Source organism: Struthio camelus, chromosome 14 (genome assembly GCF_040807025.1).
Source record: "Struthio camelus isolate bStrCam1 chromosome 14, bStrCam1.hap1, whole genome shotgun sequence".
NCBI classification, from domain to species: Eukaryota; Metazoa; Chordata; class Aves; order Struthioniformes; family Struthionidae; genus Struthio; species Struthio camelus.
This window is the reverse complement of record NC_090955.1, coordinates 1,830,042-1,847,257: the sequence shown is the minus strand read 5'-3', so window position 1 is coordinate 1,847,257 and position 17,216 is coordinate 1,830,042. Positions and strand designations below refer to the sequence as shown.

Here is a 17,216-nt window from a genome sequence, read left to right as displayed (position 1 = left end):
TTGGGCAGTATTGTTGTGGAGTCTACAGCTCTGGACCATCCAAGTACATCCACTGCTGTTAAGGATTATTTTAAATGTCAGTGTTTAAAAGCTGTCTGCAAGGAGTTACACAAACAATTAGCAATGACCTACAAAGAGTTTCATTGCTCCTGCAAAACACAGAAACAGCGCAGCACACATCTGAGTGATCCTGATATGTTATCTATTTAAGCCCTTTGTGTACAGAGCACACTTCATAATAGCACCTATTTTTTATATTGGTCTTCTTTTTATTGACCCTTTTCCACACCTCTCCTGTCAGGGTGCTAGCTGTTTGTCAGCACCAGATTCGTATCAGCACCATGTGCAGACAGGCAAATAGCCCATTTTGCTTTCCCAGCCGTGAGGTAAACAGCAGCTTCCCGTTACCCCAGTAATAGCCGTGTTGGGGTAGCCATGGTTTGGCTGGGAAGATTTGCAGGGGACGTTTCAGATGGCTCATGAAGGTGACCCAGGTGTGCTGTTAGCTGCTTCCCTTTCTTCCATCTGTCAGCGAGCTGGAAGTAGCAGAATTCATCTTGGCTCCTTTGACTTTGGCAGGGCCCTGGCAACGGCACCGGTTTTAAGTCTGCCTGCTAACATGCGAAGATGATCACTTCTTCGTGTCAATGTTGGGTTTTTGCCAGGCTGTAGGGGATCCACAAATGTTGATGTTGCATTTTGGGAGCCTCACTTGAGCCCCTACACTTTGAACTGTATTCTTTTGTCAGCCCTGACAAAGCCGAGCTCAACTAATAATAAATACCCTCTTAAAGGTCAGGATTAGCTAAATCCCATTTGTGCCAACTTTCAGAAGGAGCCTAGGAGTTATGGCCATTCTTTCTTATTCACTTTAAGTGTTTTCACTGTAAATGTATTCTGGCTACATTAATCTGTAATGACAACTAAATGTCTGCCTGGTGCTCATAGGGAACTAGTGAGGAGAGATTTCAGTGGAAGATTTTCTGTACCAGTCTTTGAACGTAATCTGTATCTGATCTCAGGAAAGATTGTAGAATAGATGAAAAACAATTTACCAGGGCTAGAATGGAAACTATGCTAATTCACTCCTTCAAATCTTCTTTCTCTCACTGGAATTCAATGAAGAATGGGAATCATGAAGAAAACCATAATCTTAAAGTTCAGTGCTACTACAGGAGAGATTTTTCATTGCTTTGGGGAAAAAAAAGTTAGGCGGTAGGAGGAAGCTTTGGATATAGATATACTGGAGCATTGTCATCACCTTCAATCTTGACACAATATTACTCTACCCCACTGAAACCTGTTTTAATATATCTTGAGAGAAGTGTCATCCTTGAAGTTTTCACCCAGAGCTCTGAGAAAATGCAGCATTGCTTTGAATTCTCATTTAAGAAAGGGTTCACTGTTGCTATGGTAATTAAAATGCAGATCTTCGGGTCAGAATGTACCTGTATAAGGAATCATCTGTAATGTTGTTCAGTTATCAGTGTGCTTCCAATCTGTGGACTTACTGTACTGTGAGGAGAACCAATTCTGTGTGATGCATTTGGGTGTGCTGGGGGCTTCATCTCCTGCCGATCAGTGGCAAAGGGTGGCAGATCCTGATCCTGACTGAAATACTTTTCAGCTTGTATCAGTGTTGTAGAGGCTAAATAAAGGAGTGTGCAAGGAACAGTCTTCCTGTAGTTTACTTTGTTCTTTTCCATCCCAACTGCATGCTGATTACTGGAACAAGAACATATTGTGGAGGAGGAAGCTATTTCTGGATGCCAGTCAAGATTCACTAGACCTGGGCTGACTTCTGACAGCAATATCTCTCAGAAGCAGATGGAGCATTTTCTGGGGGAAAAAAATCATTCAGAGCCTCCATTCACAGGGCTAATTTTCACTAAAGAACTCCCTAAAGAAAGAAAGATGGAGAAGGCGGCTGGAAGGCAGAAGGAAAAGCCTTCTGCTGTTTCTTGCTGCATGCAAGGCTAGAGTGAAGTAAGGCTGATATAGCTTTGCTTTGTTTTATTTTCCGTCAGTGGATTTGGTTAGTGATAATTAATCACAGAAAGAGGGCTAGGATTATGCCACAGTGTCCTAATGTGTTTATTTTAAATGACTGGGCTGATAGCTGGCCATTGCTTGAAACGTGTTTCCAGTCTGAAAGCTCTCAACTATGACTGAATAAATAAAACAGATGATAGTGTAAAGTTTTGGCTTTTTTTTTGTTTGATTGGATTTTGTCTTGTTTCCTTCCTCAGGCAGTGCTGGCACTCCAGTGATGTTTAATAAAAATGGGGATGCACCAGGGCGCTATGACATCTTTCAGTACCACACAACGAACACCAGCACCCCAGGCTACCGGCTCGTTGGCCAGTGGACAGATGACCTTCAGCTCAATGTGAGTTCATGTTATTCTTTGCTTGCTCTTCGTTATCAGGTACAATCATTAAATTTTTTTTGTCACCCTGCAAGAATTAACAAATGGAGCCCTACTGTTTCTTCACAGCTACACAATTTTTTTTTTTACAGTATTTTCTTTTACTCCATCCTGCCATCTCTTTGCTATATGCTGAGTACCCAGGCTCCTCAGACTAATGGAGACATCAGATGAGCATGCAAAATTTATTGCTTTTACATGTCTGAAGTCCTTAGTTGCCAGCTAGGAAAATGAGCCAGTAATGCATTGTTGTTTGGAACCAATGGGCTTTTATTTTTAGATGGTCTTCACTTTTTCTAGTTTTAGGAAAGCTGAAATTAAATATTTTTTGTGCCATTCACTATCCCTGCATTACTTTTGTACATGCAGCAAAGACAGTCATATGAATGAGATGGTCCTTTTCTGAGCGTGTAGGAAGAGGGGATCAGAGACCTCCAAGATACTTTGTTGTTGCCCAGGTGAAAAAACAAATGTGACTGGTAGCAGAGAAAGCTAGAAACTCCTTTTGCAACTTCATCTGGACAAGGATGTTCTGTGATAGGTCCCTGGCTCAGGGCTCTGGAGATCTGGGTTTGCTCTTTGGCCCTGGCTTCCTGCTTGACTTTGTGCGAGTCACGTGGGCTTTGAATACATGGAGAAGAGGTGCCAGTTTAACCTTATAGTTATTTGACTCTTTGTAGACATTCTTATTAAAGCACAAAGGCCATATTGTCAGTTCAGTTGAACTGTTCTTCAGCAGCAGAACCTGCATAAAATCAAGATATTCCTAAAATGAAATGACAATTGCTGCAGAAGAGATTTCTTTTTAGTTAAAGTTCATATGTGAGACTATACGAGAGGAACTTGCCTAGGAGGTCAAGAATTCATTGGCTATGATACTTTCTGGTGCAAGAAGTTCCCTGTTCGAAGTTGTCTAAAGGGAAGACATCCTTGAGTGTATTATGGCTCCTTCCCAGCCGGTGCATCTGGATTTCCTTCGGAAGGAAACCAGTGGGCAAGGGAAAAAGAAATAACTGGTGTGACCATGGTCTCTTTCTGTCACACAGTCTGACCAGGATGTAGCTGGCATGCAATATGTAGGCATAGCAACTGTAACGTGTGCTTCAGTTTTTTATATGTAAACACTGCATAACAGTTCCTGCATTCAGAGAATGAAATCCATTGATTATTGGGAAGTCTGAGCTACTAATTAAGCTATGTAACTAGTAGTCAAGCTATATACTACTGAGGTAGACCCAAGTGTTCTAATTCGAGGTGTAACGGAATCCAGACACTTTTTCCTTCTGCCTTTAATGTATTTGTGTCTTTTGTTAAATGAAATAATTAATGTAGTTTACCAAGGTCCAGTCTTCAGGAGTGACCGCAATATTTTACTCTTCTTAAATTCTGACTCATTTTGATTTGCTGTGTGCTATTTCAGTGTTTTCCAACTTGTGATGTTCTATTTAAGGCAAACTCCTATATTAACTTGCAATTTACAATTCTTTTAGCAAAAATATTAATATTTAATTAAGTAAATCCTACCTTACAGAAACTACTCATCCTGATTCATTAAAATTTAAAACTAAATTAGTGGAACTTGATTTGTATTCCTGTTGTTGTGTTAAATGTTTCCATAAAAAGCACGCTCTCCTCGCCCTCATATCCCTCACGCACCTACAGTGTTACATCAGTAGTTGAGATAGTCACAGTAACTTCCCTTCTATGCACTTAACAGTCTTAGTTTCTCACCAGAATCCACCCAGGGATTAGCATTGTTAAGGTAGTCCCCATACATATTTTCTTACCAAAATAAAATTGTGGAGTTTAGAGAAGCCAAAGTTTCCTAAAATAGCCAATCAAAATAATAGCTACTGTTAAGTATGTCCGAAGAAAAACTTCCACAAGTTCAAATTTGTCTTCAGTAACTGTTGTTGGAGATGAAACTTTAGGACATATTTCTCCAGTTCTCCTTTCTTTAATACCAACATGAGGGGCAGGGTGGGGGAGAAAGAATGGTTTGGTGAGAAACTGCTAATTTTAACTTAGAAAATGCTGAGGGGGTACTCCCTTTTACAAGAGACTTGCCTTCCTGGGCAGATCTCTTAGTTCTTTGTGTTTGAATTTCCTCAATTACAAAAGACAAAAGTTGTACTGCACTGCAATGCAGTTGTACACTCCAGATGTCAAAGATGGTAGGTAATTCAGTGCTGAAGACTGTCACAGGTAAAAATATTTATTTCCTTCTCTTTATCATCACCTTAATTTAAAGAAGGAGCAAGGACATGTATGTCCGTGGAAGTACTGCTGTTAAATCTATAGTCAATCCAGTCTCCCAATGGTATATGTCATCTTCCCATCCATAACATTTTAGAGTGAGAGGCAGAAGTATGGGGGGCTGATTACTCTTGACATTTTTCAGATATTTATATATTAATATTATGGACATTTTCTTCTGTATTTTTAAAGAAAATTAGGAGTTAGTTCTTTTTTCATTTCTCTTTTTCTATTGCATGAGGTACTTATTGGATACACTGAAGAGATCTTTAGAAACATATATTCACAAGTCTTAAAAGTATGCCGTATCAGTTTGTTTTCTTTTACTCATCACCAACTTATAAACCTGGCTTTATGAAATATCTGAAACTACATCGGTATATTTGTCTCAATTCTGATTGCTTCTCCATATCTTTGTATCACCTTTGCTTTTTTATGCCTGGCAGAAAGTCATCTGTAAAGACAGATGACTCTGTTCTGAGCACATGCAGGATCAGATTTTACTCTCCCTTTAACAAGTTTGTATGTGAAGTGTCTCCTCTGAGTGGAGGTGACTGACCCTGGATTTACATTTCTGTAATTGAGGTCAGAATTTGGGTCGAATACCAAAAAAACCCCATGACTTTTCACTGCAACAGATTCAGGACATAATGTAATTTTTACATAAGGCCAGTATAATGACCAAATTTGTTTTTACTTGCTTGATCTCGAGCAACCTAATACAGCTATGCCTAGCGCTCAAGGCACTATTTAGTGACAATTCTGGCTATATTTCATAGATATCTACACAAGGATAAAATGAGCAGATGTCTGATTTTAAAAGGTTTGGCCAATATTCCACTGCAAAAAATGTTGCAGTGCTTTATTCTCCCTGCAGTGAAGTTGTAATTACAAGAATATCCATCCACTTCCCTTAGGAGGTCATGGAAGAGCGTGTTCTACCTCTCTCTGTTTTATGAAGATTATGTAAAGCTCTGTCCGGCTCTTTTCAGCCCCCTGTGTGCAGATTTAGTATGCAATATTTATACTTTGCTTCCTGCTACAATTTGCAATGCTTTGCCCTGAAATCGGGATCAGAAGTTTGGCCAGCCACATCCTCACTGAAATCCAGTATCTTGACCCACAGCACCTGCTTAATAGCAAAGATATGCGAATTCAATTACACTATAAAACCGTTAACCACAGTAATATTAGCATCTGAAACCAGGACTGTATTTTACTATGCCAGCGTTGAGGGGGCACGCATGTATTTTAAAACAGTCACATCCTTCCAAGGAGAAAGAAATACATTGTCCATACTTAACTTTAAATCGATCAGAAATACAGTCGATGAAAACAGCATTTTGGAATGTCAGTGCACTTAAAATACATAAGGTGCTTTCAATGTTATGTTACCAAGGACTATGGTTTTATTATATTTTAATGCATTAAAAATACCATGATTTAAACTCATATGCTCAAGCTGCATGCCTGTAGATTGTATTCTCCTTTAAAAGAGGAGGAGAAGAAGAGCGAACAGTAAGCAAGCTTGTCTTGGTTGTCTTTCTCAGAAGTATTGTTTTGTTGAACTAGTGTATTTTTAGATTATGGTGGTAATCGTACAGTTTAACGCTCACTTCAGTTTTTTCTTATTTATCTCAGAGATGCATACATGTTTTTCCCATACTTGAAAGCTCTCGAACTTGTTAAAATGCAACATCAGAAAAGAAGTTTATCATGAGATAATTTATTAAGTCTCTCAGGCTACCTCTATTTACATTCTTTTGGCCATAAGATTATCCGTTATTATGGCTGTTGTTTGATGGTGTGTTTTAGAAGCAAGACGTGCTAATGGTGAAAAGGAGCAAATTTACCATGACAGAGGGGAGGCGTGTTACAGTACCAGACAGTTTTTGTTTGGTTTGCTTTTCAACTGAGTAATATTTTGAGTTTTTACAATAGTTAGATGACAAACACTCGTGCTGGTCAAGCAATAAGAAGATGATTCTGTAGGTAAAGCATGAAGACAGAGTGGCCCAAACAAGTGGGTTCTGTTTCTATCTATCTCTTCAGTTTCTGTTTGACTTTTAGAAAGATAATTAAGCCTCAGTGCTCTGTTTACCTCATCTATACCATGGATGCAATAGCAATAGATACCTTTTTGACATATGTGCCGTTATTTGTCAGTCTTTATGAAGCACTCTGAGGTCTATCAGTAGAGGGCTCTATAGATAGGCAAGGAGGTGGTTGACCAGCTCTGTTATGTTGCTGACTTCTATGAATACAGCTTCCAGTGCTTTGAAGTGCCTGAAAAAGACAGAAACATCTGTTTCCCAGGGGAAGTGGTGTGCTGGAAGGAGAAATAAATGGATCACTCCTAGAGGAACTGGAGGTTCTCATGGAAAATTTGGTGATACTGCTTCTCTTCTTTCTGTATAGTCAACTCAGCAGGTCCTAGGTTTATTATGCTTTCACATCCAAACCTCTCTGCGAGTATCCTTGAACTATCCAAGCACCAAAATAAAAAAAAATCCAAAAAAAAAAAATCCATGTGAAATTGTTGAATCTTAATTTTCCAAGGAATTGTCTTCTGTGTACCCTCTCCCAGCAGCTTTCCCACTATGTTTCCTGTGATACCACAATTTCTCAGCAGTTCCTGAACTCCCTTCTGCATCCCTATATCATTTGTTGCACGAGTGACAGCTGTATTGTGGCTGTCTTTGAATTACACATATGCCAACTGGCCAGCTGGCTGGCCAAACAGAAAGGATGAGAGAGATGGTCAGAGGTGGTGGATCTCTTTCTTTTAGCCATCCATTGTTTTTCCTGCAGACTCATGCTTCAGAAATCTCTTTATTGCTACCAATTATGTTTCAAATTGGCCGTCACGTTCAAAAGTTATCAGGAAGGAAGTTATTACAGATGGATGGGCAGGCAGTGCGTGCCTATGTTCCACTTCTTTCAGATTTTGCTCTAAAAAATATGACAAAATGTAGCAATCTCCCAATGATTCTGCAGAAAGCAAAGTTAAATAAAACTTGTCTTGTTGTTAGTAATTATTGTTCAAAATGTGATGAGCACAAAAGTGTTGCCCAGTAACTAGGCCGTTACTGGATTTGGACGAGTAGTCGTACTGATTCCCTCTCTTGTGTCACTGAAGTGAGGGGCAGACTTCCATTTGACAGAAACGTTTTCACCTTTTATTCCATTTCTATCCTGCTTTCCTATTTCCTATTGACAACCATCTTGGGGTCAATAAACATCTCAGGGTCACACCTTTTAAAGTTTTCACTTTGGTAAGTGACTTAGTCTTGTTTGACTTGGTCTTGGTTTGGATATGCCACCCCCGTGGAGGCTGAACCTTGAGTAAGCTGGAGAGAACAGTGTGGAAGGAATTTTGGCTGTTGCATAAAGGCACTAACATGCTTTTTACGACTTAATAACAAATTAATTGTTAGGGTACTCAGATCCTGTGCAGTGCATTCGAGGTCTTGACAGGATATCAAGAATCAAGCTCTCTGTAAGGGAAGGGTGCCTGCCTTCATTTTGTGGCCGAGCGCCCAGTTAAGCTCTGTTTTTAATCTCATAACGTTCCTCCTGCCACGTGCAGTGCTATGGCAGAAGTGACTTTCTGCTTCCGGTTTATGTTGGTGAATACTGAAATAGTTACAGGAGGCCTGTTTATTTGTCATTTTGTGTTAAATGTGTCGGCATCTCCGGCTTGTCAGTTGCACTCTTTCAGCTCACTGTTAGAGCTTGGGAGGTGCCGCTGGTCAAACTCTGCAGCTCATCTTCGGGATTACTGAAGAAGCTGCGTCCTGGATTGGTAAAAGGCAGTGGTGGAAAACATGGTGTTCTGCCCATTGTACTGTAGCGATTTCAGGTAGCTCTTACTTGAAACATCTTTCATTTCCAAAGCGTCAGACAGGGTTAAATGTGAGCTCCAGATAAAGTTTAAATATCTCTGTAATTAATGTGTTTATAAACGGTAACAATTATGTACAAAAGATGCCCGAACCCACTGTGTGCAGAGATAAACAAAAAAATCTGTATTGTTTTAGAGACATGCCCCTGAACTGCAAATTGTTTAGTAACATTAAGAAGTGTACAGCTTGATACGTGACTGCCGGTTTTATGGAGTCTTTTCCATGCAGAATTCAGAACGCGGGCTGCCTAGGAATTCTGCAGTCGTTGTATACTTCCCTCTAGCAATAAGTGATATATTAGTGCAATCTTTCTAAGCAAGTGCTTAGAAGATTAATAGTATTGATAATTACCAATATGGTTCCATAAACATGTACATTACATAGAGCTAACGCTGTCTATAAATCCTGGTTCACATTATATACAGCGCTAAGAATACTGCAGGGTGGTTTATTAATAAACTCTGTCCTCTCTGGGGAAATAGCTGTGTTGTTTTCTTCTATGTAGGTTTTAGAGGACTAGGAGAATGAAAAAAAGTCTTGCTTTATGGAACATAATATTAATGTACCTCAGAGTCTCTCTGGTCTTAGGATAAATAGGCATTGCTTAGAGCTTAATGGTCAACTTCTTACTCTACACAGGAAAATGGTAAGGAAGAAACCAGAAGCCACCTCTGACACTGCAGGGAGTCTTCCTTTGCAGATTTCAAAGGAAGTGACTGCCAAAGAGAACAATATGATTTGCATACTGCAATTCTTCCTCCTCCTCCCCCCCCCCATTAAAATATAAAATAGCTTTGTAATCATCTGTGCAGTTTATGCCAGTCCTGCACACTTCAACACCTATTGCATCTGTTTGTACTCTGACTAATCTGTTTAAATGCTGTAAACATCTCTGTTGTAGATTTTGGGAATAAAAGTTACGAATAGCAGGCTAATGAAAAGAGCAATTACACATCTCATATTCTGGCAAGAGACCTATATATACCTAACATTTTTGGTAAAATATTCAGAAGGACAATTAGATCCACGGAACTGATTTACTCAGTGAATTTTGATGCTGAACAGTATTTTATCAACAGATAGTAGTTTTCAATGTGTTCAGATTTATTTCTGTCCATTGTTTTCTATTTTTTTCTTGGGGGTGGAGCATGTTCAGAGCAGAAGGATTTTTCAGAATATTTTACAGCAAAGAGTAGATCTTTCTGGAGCATATGCAAATTTAAAATTCTGAAAGCTTGTGATTTCACCGGTTTGCACCTGTGTGCTAAAAGGCACATATCTGGCCAATTAGAAGTTTTTACTTCAAATAGGGAGACGTGAGATAATTTCAAGACAATGATCATTGGTTAGTTGCACTTGTAAAAGAATGTTTTTGACCTACTATTTTGAACCATTTTATCTGAAATTTAAAACCAGTAGCTTGACATATGCCAGCCTGGAAAATTTCAACTTAAACAGTTTCACCTTAATAAAGTTATATGTACCTGAAGACAAGTATTGGTAGCATTACCTGTTCTAGCTCCTATATGCATGTAATATATAATTGCAAAACCCCTATTTACAAATAAATATGCATACCTATATGTGTATGTTTGTATGCAAATATATGTGAGTGTCCATGGATGGATATATATACATGCACAGACCTTTGCAATGTTGAATCCTTAGGGTTTGTGTAGGTTTGCAACATCTGAGAGAGCTTAAAATCATGGTTTAAAGATAGTATCAAGATGGATAAAAATCAATATCAGTTTTTGTCACATAAATAGGCCTTTGTAGTGTCATTTCCCATGCCTGTTACAGACTGTAATCAGTAGCAGATATGAAGAGAATACATTTATATTACAACCTTGAGACTGAAATCTTGTAAGATGCTAGGTTGACAGGAGGTATGTATTACTCAGGTGTTAGACAGGCTCATTAAATAAATTCAGTAAATGAGGTCAGAGTGTTATTTAAAATTAAGATTTTAAGTATTAAGTTTGATTAGTATGTTTTGTTTTCATATGTCACTGCAGTATCTTAAGCTTTCAGCTGTTGTTGAAAATTGCCACAGTTTACATTTTTAATGAAATCAGCTAAATCCTTAGATGTAATTAACTCTACGTGACAGTATATTGACATATATGAAGATACAATTGTGTCCAAAAATAACCAGGTTTATGATAGGTGGACAAAATATGGATCGTTTTAGCCATTGATGCGTCATCTGTTTTCTGAAAGTAACTTAGTCTGGGTAACGGCTGTTTCCCATGGAAATATTACTCATTCTTCGCAGTTCCTGCCTCTAACTCTGACCCTAGACTGAGAATATGTTCCATAACACCTAAATGAAATGACATTCCTTGTTTTCCCAGGGAGTAATTTGGAAATGTTACTGTGTCCAAAATAACTATTTTTATGATACATTAACAAAAGATCTGGACTTATTCTTCAGGCATTTACGCCTGATTTAGCTGAGATAAACCTCTTCACGCTCTTCTCCCCAATGACACTTTTACTGTCACTCTGTATCTTCTGTTTTCCTGAACCCTAATTCTAACCCTGAGCCGAAACTGAGACTGAATTCAGTGTCACCCAGAGGAATGGTAATCTATTTTCTCACATGGTGGCCTCATGACTACTGTCCTAATCTGAATTTGGCCTCTTCTCCCACTTCTCTTACATTTCAAATCTCCTACTTTACTAAACCCTAGCCCTTATGCTAATGCTAACCGTAGGCTGTGAGTAGGCACGTGGGAGCACTAGGAAACCTTTCTCCTTCAGAAACATGGTAACTGTTGTCCTAAGTTTACCTTGGAGGGTGCTTGCTTGTATCGGTCTTAGGGCCATTCCACAATTTCCAGTTTTTTGAGCCATGGCCCTTGCCTGAGATTTCATGGCACCCCTGCTTTTTCCCTGGTGTAGCCTAGCAGTGACAGTGCTTATCCACCTTTTCCCTTTAGTGATGTTGGGCAGAAACCAGGCTCAAGCTGGTCGTCTTGAGTTACCGGGAAAGGGAGGTGCCAGTTGCCTTTTGTACGCTAGCTAATGGCTGGAGCGCAAGCATTGTGTGGGTGGCTCAGGTGCCTTGTCTTCAAGAATTCCAACCTAGCAGCGTAAGGCAGCGTCTCAACTATGAGGAGAGGTGTGGGGAAGACCTGCTGTCTCCGGCAGTGCAGAGTTGCTGTGTAGCCGAGAATAAAGGCTTCACAGGGCCCAAGGGGAGAGCAAACAACTGTGCAACCAAGTGGTCTCATCAGTGAGGAGCCTTGCGCTGAGGTTCTTTCTCTCTTCCAGCTTATCAGTGTCACAGCAAATAGCCAATGGAAAAACTGAGAAATGGTCTGACTTTTGTGGTCACTGGTGTCTAGCTGTATGGTAATTATTTCACAGAATATACACTGGTAAATGCAAAGTCCTTTCAGAAGGGTCTGCGGCCTGTTTTCAGAGTTCTTCAGGATTCTTGGGCATTTGTGACTGCATTCTTCATTAGACCCTCAGCCAAATTCTATGCGATCAGTCAAAAATTTTAAGGTGAATAAGTCCATCAGTGTATTACTAAAATACATCCTAATTACATGTTTTTGGGTTTAGCAGGTTACCATACCCAACGTGTCAATGGCTGTAATGTGTACATTAATAATAAATGTTAATTTTGTTCTGTCATTAGATTCTGTAATCTTTCATTGCTCATGTCAACCCTGACTGACATGAACGCCTTTAATTATCTTAACTTGCAGAATTAATTTTCTCTCAGCCAACTGGAAGGGAATTTTTCAAGCCACTGGCCCGCTGAATGACCATATGCTAATTCCTTAGTCCTCAATCATGTGTCTAAAATGTATACTAATAGGCAGCAGGACTGAAATCACGTAAGTCCTGCTCGCATGCTGTGGTTACAGTCTGACTTGGTAAGTTCTCTTGGAATAAAACTGATGCAGTTTGTAGTACCACCGACTTTTTTGATGCATTAGGTTTATAAAGTGCTGCAGTAAATAATTTTTTTGCCAGATAAGGGCAAAGCCTCTAAGTACATGACAGTAACTGTGTGAACCGTGCAGCCGTTATTATATATCACAAAAGAGACCTAAACAATTTATTCCAAGTTGTCAGGAAGTGCAGAAATCACGTTAATAGCTGGGTTTTCTTAATAAAAAATCTCAGCTAACGCGTACTGTAAGCCAGAGAATGTTGCACGTGTCTCGTAGGATTTCCTTCAACATATGCGTGCCAGACATTTGTCACGTAATGCCAAATTAGACCAGAAAATCTTGGGAGCAGCATGATGTTGAGTGGATTAACATCCAGATATATATAATGGAAAGCTGAGGATTGGTCTCTATCACATGAGCAAATAGTTTTACTCTGTCCTGCTGCAGGTAAGTTACTGATCTAGTAGTCCTGTGCAATGGTCCTGAAGCAAGAAAATAATATGAGGGAAATAAGAAATCGTTCCTGGGTGTCATTTTTTGTTTTGGAGAGAATAATTTAAAGAGAGAATTCTAGCTGTAGGAGGCTTTGATACGGCTAGATGTGACTAGCATAACAGAATGCAGAAGAAGGAATACCTCCTCCCCTCAGTCTCCTTCATCTGTTGAGTTAGAAAATAATTCACAAAGAGAAAAATCAGACTAGTATGGACCTGTTTCCTTTCTATTACTTGCCATAGTTGAAAATCCTAAAAACTATATTTCTTAAAAAGAAGGTTATTCAGTAAGTTGAGCTTTCTGCGTAGACGTTTTGCTCTAAAGTTAAAGCTTACACCTCACTCAGAACACTGGCTCAGACTTAGGATGAAAGATGTGAAATGTCATTTCTTCTTTGCCATTGACCCATTTTGCCTGGGTGGTAGCATATACTGTATGAGCTGTGCTACCATAGGCAAGGCAAAGTGAATTAAGCTGTATCAGCTTTTGACAAGTCTGACCATTAGTATACTTTTTGTGCAGGTCTAAGAATGTCACAAGGTAAAATGTTCGTAGGATATAAATGCTAAAGGCAAATCAGACTGAGAGCTATAAAGAAAAAAAATTACGTAGCAGAAGACACATGTGACTTCACAATTTACCTCATCTTGCGTTTCTCTCTTAAATATCCATGAACCTGTGGGCAGTCAGACTTATGCTCTGGGAATGAGTAACATAAGAAATAGAAGATCAAAAAATAAATAACCTATGTCTTTAAAATTGGTGATGTTTCTTCTCCTACGCATCACTTAGATCCTTTTTTGCAAGTCTAATGTATATTTGTCAGCAAATATATTCAAGAGCAAGTACTTTGCTGGGATTTTTACAGATAACAGGTTTGGCTGCTTTTGGCGAGGGTAATAATGTCAGCTTGTGTTTTATTGAGGGTGTAATACTCTTTTTTCAATACCTGAAAACGCGAAAATGCTTTTCACTGACAGATGTTTGTTGCATTTGGAAAAGTTCATCCAGCTACATAAAGAAAAATGCTATATGTGTGAAACAAAGCTGCTGTTCTGCTCACCAAGCACCTACTCTACAGCCGTTCTGTGAGTAGAAAGCAGAATGCCACAATACCCCCCGAAATGGCTGAACATTCCTGATTCTACAAATACCTGTCGTGCAGTCAAGTAGGAAACTCTGTTTTCCAGTTAGGTCAACAGTGATCTTATGGGAGTTGTGCTGGGTGAAAACGTCTCTCAAGAGATTTACTTCGGCTTCATTTTATTTTAGTTACACAATTTTTATAAATTGGTAGTAACTGCTATGCAGGGAAGCTCCGAGCATATCCAGCAGGTATATTTTTGTGTCTGATAATCTTTCAGTTCCTCGAAGACTGCAGGGACAATCCCAGCCATCCCAACCCGAAACCGCTCCATTCTACACAAAAGGCAGCGTGCCTTCCTCGTAATACTTTGCCTGCATCAACGTCAGCTGTAGCTTTGCTGTTGATTTAAAATGAATCCAGTCCTTCCCTTCTTTCTCAGTCCCTGTTCCAGTTCAGCAGGACCCACCCCTAACATCAGTTATAAAGGTGCAGCATCAGTTACGTCTTGGCTTCAATTTAAGTGGCTTTATTCACCTTTAATGTAACCAGCAAATGAGGGGTTCTTTTTGAGTGGTTAATCTTCAATGACAGAGGGTTGCCATAGCAGCTTATCTGTTTGTGCCTCATCCCTGCTCTGGCAAGGGAAGTTTGACAGAAAATATTACCCTTATTTTAAGTCCTTGAATTCCATGAAGAAGATACAAGGAGATAGGAACAGTAGTGGTTAGCACAGTAAACAATGGTAAGCCAAGGTTGGATGCTTGTAAAAGATGACATGTCTGAAAAAGAGAATCTAAGAAGTATCAGCAAAATGCAGTGATTGGATTTCTGCTTCTAGATCAGACACGTTTAGGTTTCCTCTTTTCCTTTGCGAAATATATGTACTTTTTTGGCCTAGATGTAATGGGCAGCACCGTGGAGGTTCATGTCTGAGAAAACTCAGCTGTATAGCAGCAGGCTTCTTGCTGCCCAGCAAGAAGGAGCATGGCAACAGGGAAGGTTGAGGTGGTGGTAGGGAGATTTCCATGTAATTTTGGGGATGCATTCAGAGTTGTTCATTGTCCCAATATTTTGTTGCTAGTGATAAGAAAAGGGGTGCACATCATGTCAAAAATAGGCTGACGCATTTTGTTCAGCAGTTAAGATTTGTGGGTTTTTTAGTCTTCATGGCATTGACAAAGAAGAAAGAGATTCTAGAAGATAAAACCTCCCAATACAGCAGAGAAAATGACAGTACAGGGAAAACACATTCACTGTTTTGTTTTGTTTTTTTCCCTGCAGTTTTCTTTGTGAATAGTATCTACAGGCTATCACATGGGGATTGGCATCAGAAGCTGCAGCTACAGGGCACCCCTTCATTAAAGGGTGAAAGATGCTTTTTGTAGAATATCTCAGAGTTTTGAAAAGGACAGGGGCTCAACACTCTCTGTCTGTTTTAAGGTTCTGGAAACAGTTCCAGAGATCCAGTCGGAGGTTTAAATACAATTAAACCTACTGCATGCGATGGATGCCTTTACTCCGTCTTTCATCACAAATCCCTATGCTGCATCTGACTGAGGTAATAATTAGATAAATCCTGTATACCCAGAGGGCCATGGAGAGAGCGAGCAAGCTTGGACTCGAACCCTTTTGGTTCAGCTCCCCAAACTTCAGCTCTGATTGCACTGGGGAAGGGAAGGGAAGGACCCGTTCATTTTGTCCCCAGCCCAACCTCAGAAGGCAGCTTCTCCCCTGGTCGCTGAACCAGTGTCACGTATCCGCTGGCACATCTCTGCGCCCAGTCAGCTCAGGGGGCCGAGGGCAAGCCTGATGAGATGGGGCAGTGGAGGAGAGGGCTCGCAGCAGTGCCTGCCATCGGAGTGTTGTGCTGCTGCCACGGCCAAAGGGCAGAGCCTGGTCCCTGGCCACGTACTCCTGTCTCTTCCTTGTGCTGGCACTCGTTTGAACTAATTTAAGGAGCAACACCAGCAGAAGGGAATGCTGTCAAAGTGTGTGCAAGTCCCTGTTGTTTCCACTCCCAGGACTGGCACTGACGCAAGGGAGGAGAGGAGCGTGGCTGGGCAGTTGCCACTGGCTGGGAGGCAGAGTGGTGCGCTCCAGCACACGGGCTGTGTGGCTTCGTGCGGTAGTCTGGGTAGCCAAAACTTCCACTGGCACTCGCTTCGGATAGGCCCGGTCCCGTCAGACACTGATATTCACTGAGGCCTTTTGGCGTGAGTGCAATACAAATAATGACAATACAGCTGGTTGCCTTCTTGTGCGTGGCGTGCCTCTGTGCTCTTCTGGGGTTGCACATCAGCTAGTCCTCTGCTCCTCTGCATGGGGCAGGGGCGGATGTGTGACGGCTCATATATATTGAATGGGTTCAGTCTGATTAAGGGAGCAGACATTTGTTATATTTCTTACTTGACATCTCCTTTTTTATATACATTATATTTCCTCTTGAAATATGCCTGGTATGATAGACAGTGTTTAATATCTTTATCTCTGTAAGCCATGAGCAACTTGCATTGCATTCCAGAAGGTTAGGACGTAGCTGGAGGTGTGCAAGGGCTGCCGGGGAGGGCCTGGGCTTTCAGTCAGCCCCGTGGCCGGGAAGCCGCAGTGAAAGCGCGTGATCTGAGCTATGAGGCAAAGGAAGGGCACTTTGCTAAGATGTTCTAATAAAACATACCAGAGAGCTACAGACAAACAGTGCTTCCTAACGTAAAGAGCAAAAGTATTATATTATCGTGCTTGTATACAGAGAAAGCCTGAAATTCAGTATTTTCTGTTGAGATTTTAGTTCTTAGAGAATTTAGGTGTGCTTTCCGTGTGTAAACTCTGGAAGCGAGACTCGTGAGCAGAATGACAGATGTGTGGACTCAGCTTTCACTTGGTTAAGATTTTAGTTCAGCACATCCTCAGCAGGTGTAACTTGACGTTCTCCAGTGACGTCCGTAGTACTGTGGCAATTAACAGCAGCTGAAGGCTTGCTCTTTTGTCTCCATTTTTATTTCTCAAGTTTGCATGTAAAATATTTTAAGGTATTGTATTAAAGGATATGGGAGGTATTGGCTTCATGCTATTTTTGTAGGCATAAATCACAATCCAGCTGTGTTTCGTAAAATGAAATTTTGAAACTATAGAGA

At 40.3% G+C, this 17,216-nt stretch overlaps 1 protein-coding gene across 6 annotated transcripts in view; it reads left to right on the top strand.

Moving 5' to 3' along the window:
- The window catches only part of GRM7 (glutamate metabotropic receptor 7), a 342,865-nt gene that overhangs the window by 230,727 nt on the left and 94,922 nt on the right, over positions 1-17,216 (top strand). For all 6 annotated transcript variants that reach the window (XM_068907113.1, XM_009681119.2, XM_068907111.1 and 3 more), the window contains exon 7: positions 2,250-2,389. In XM_068907113.1, the coding sequence (XP_068763214.1) occupies positions 2,250-2,389 (140 nt within the window). The remainder of the gene's footprint in view (positions 1-2,249; positions 2,390-17,216) is intronic.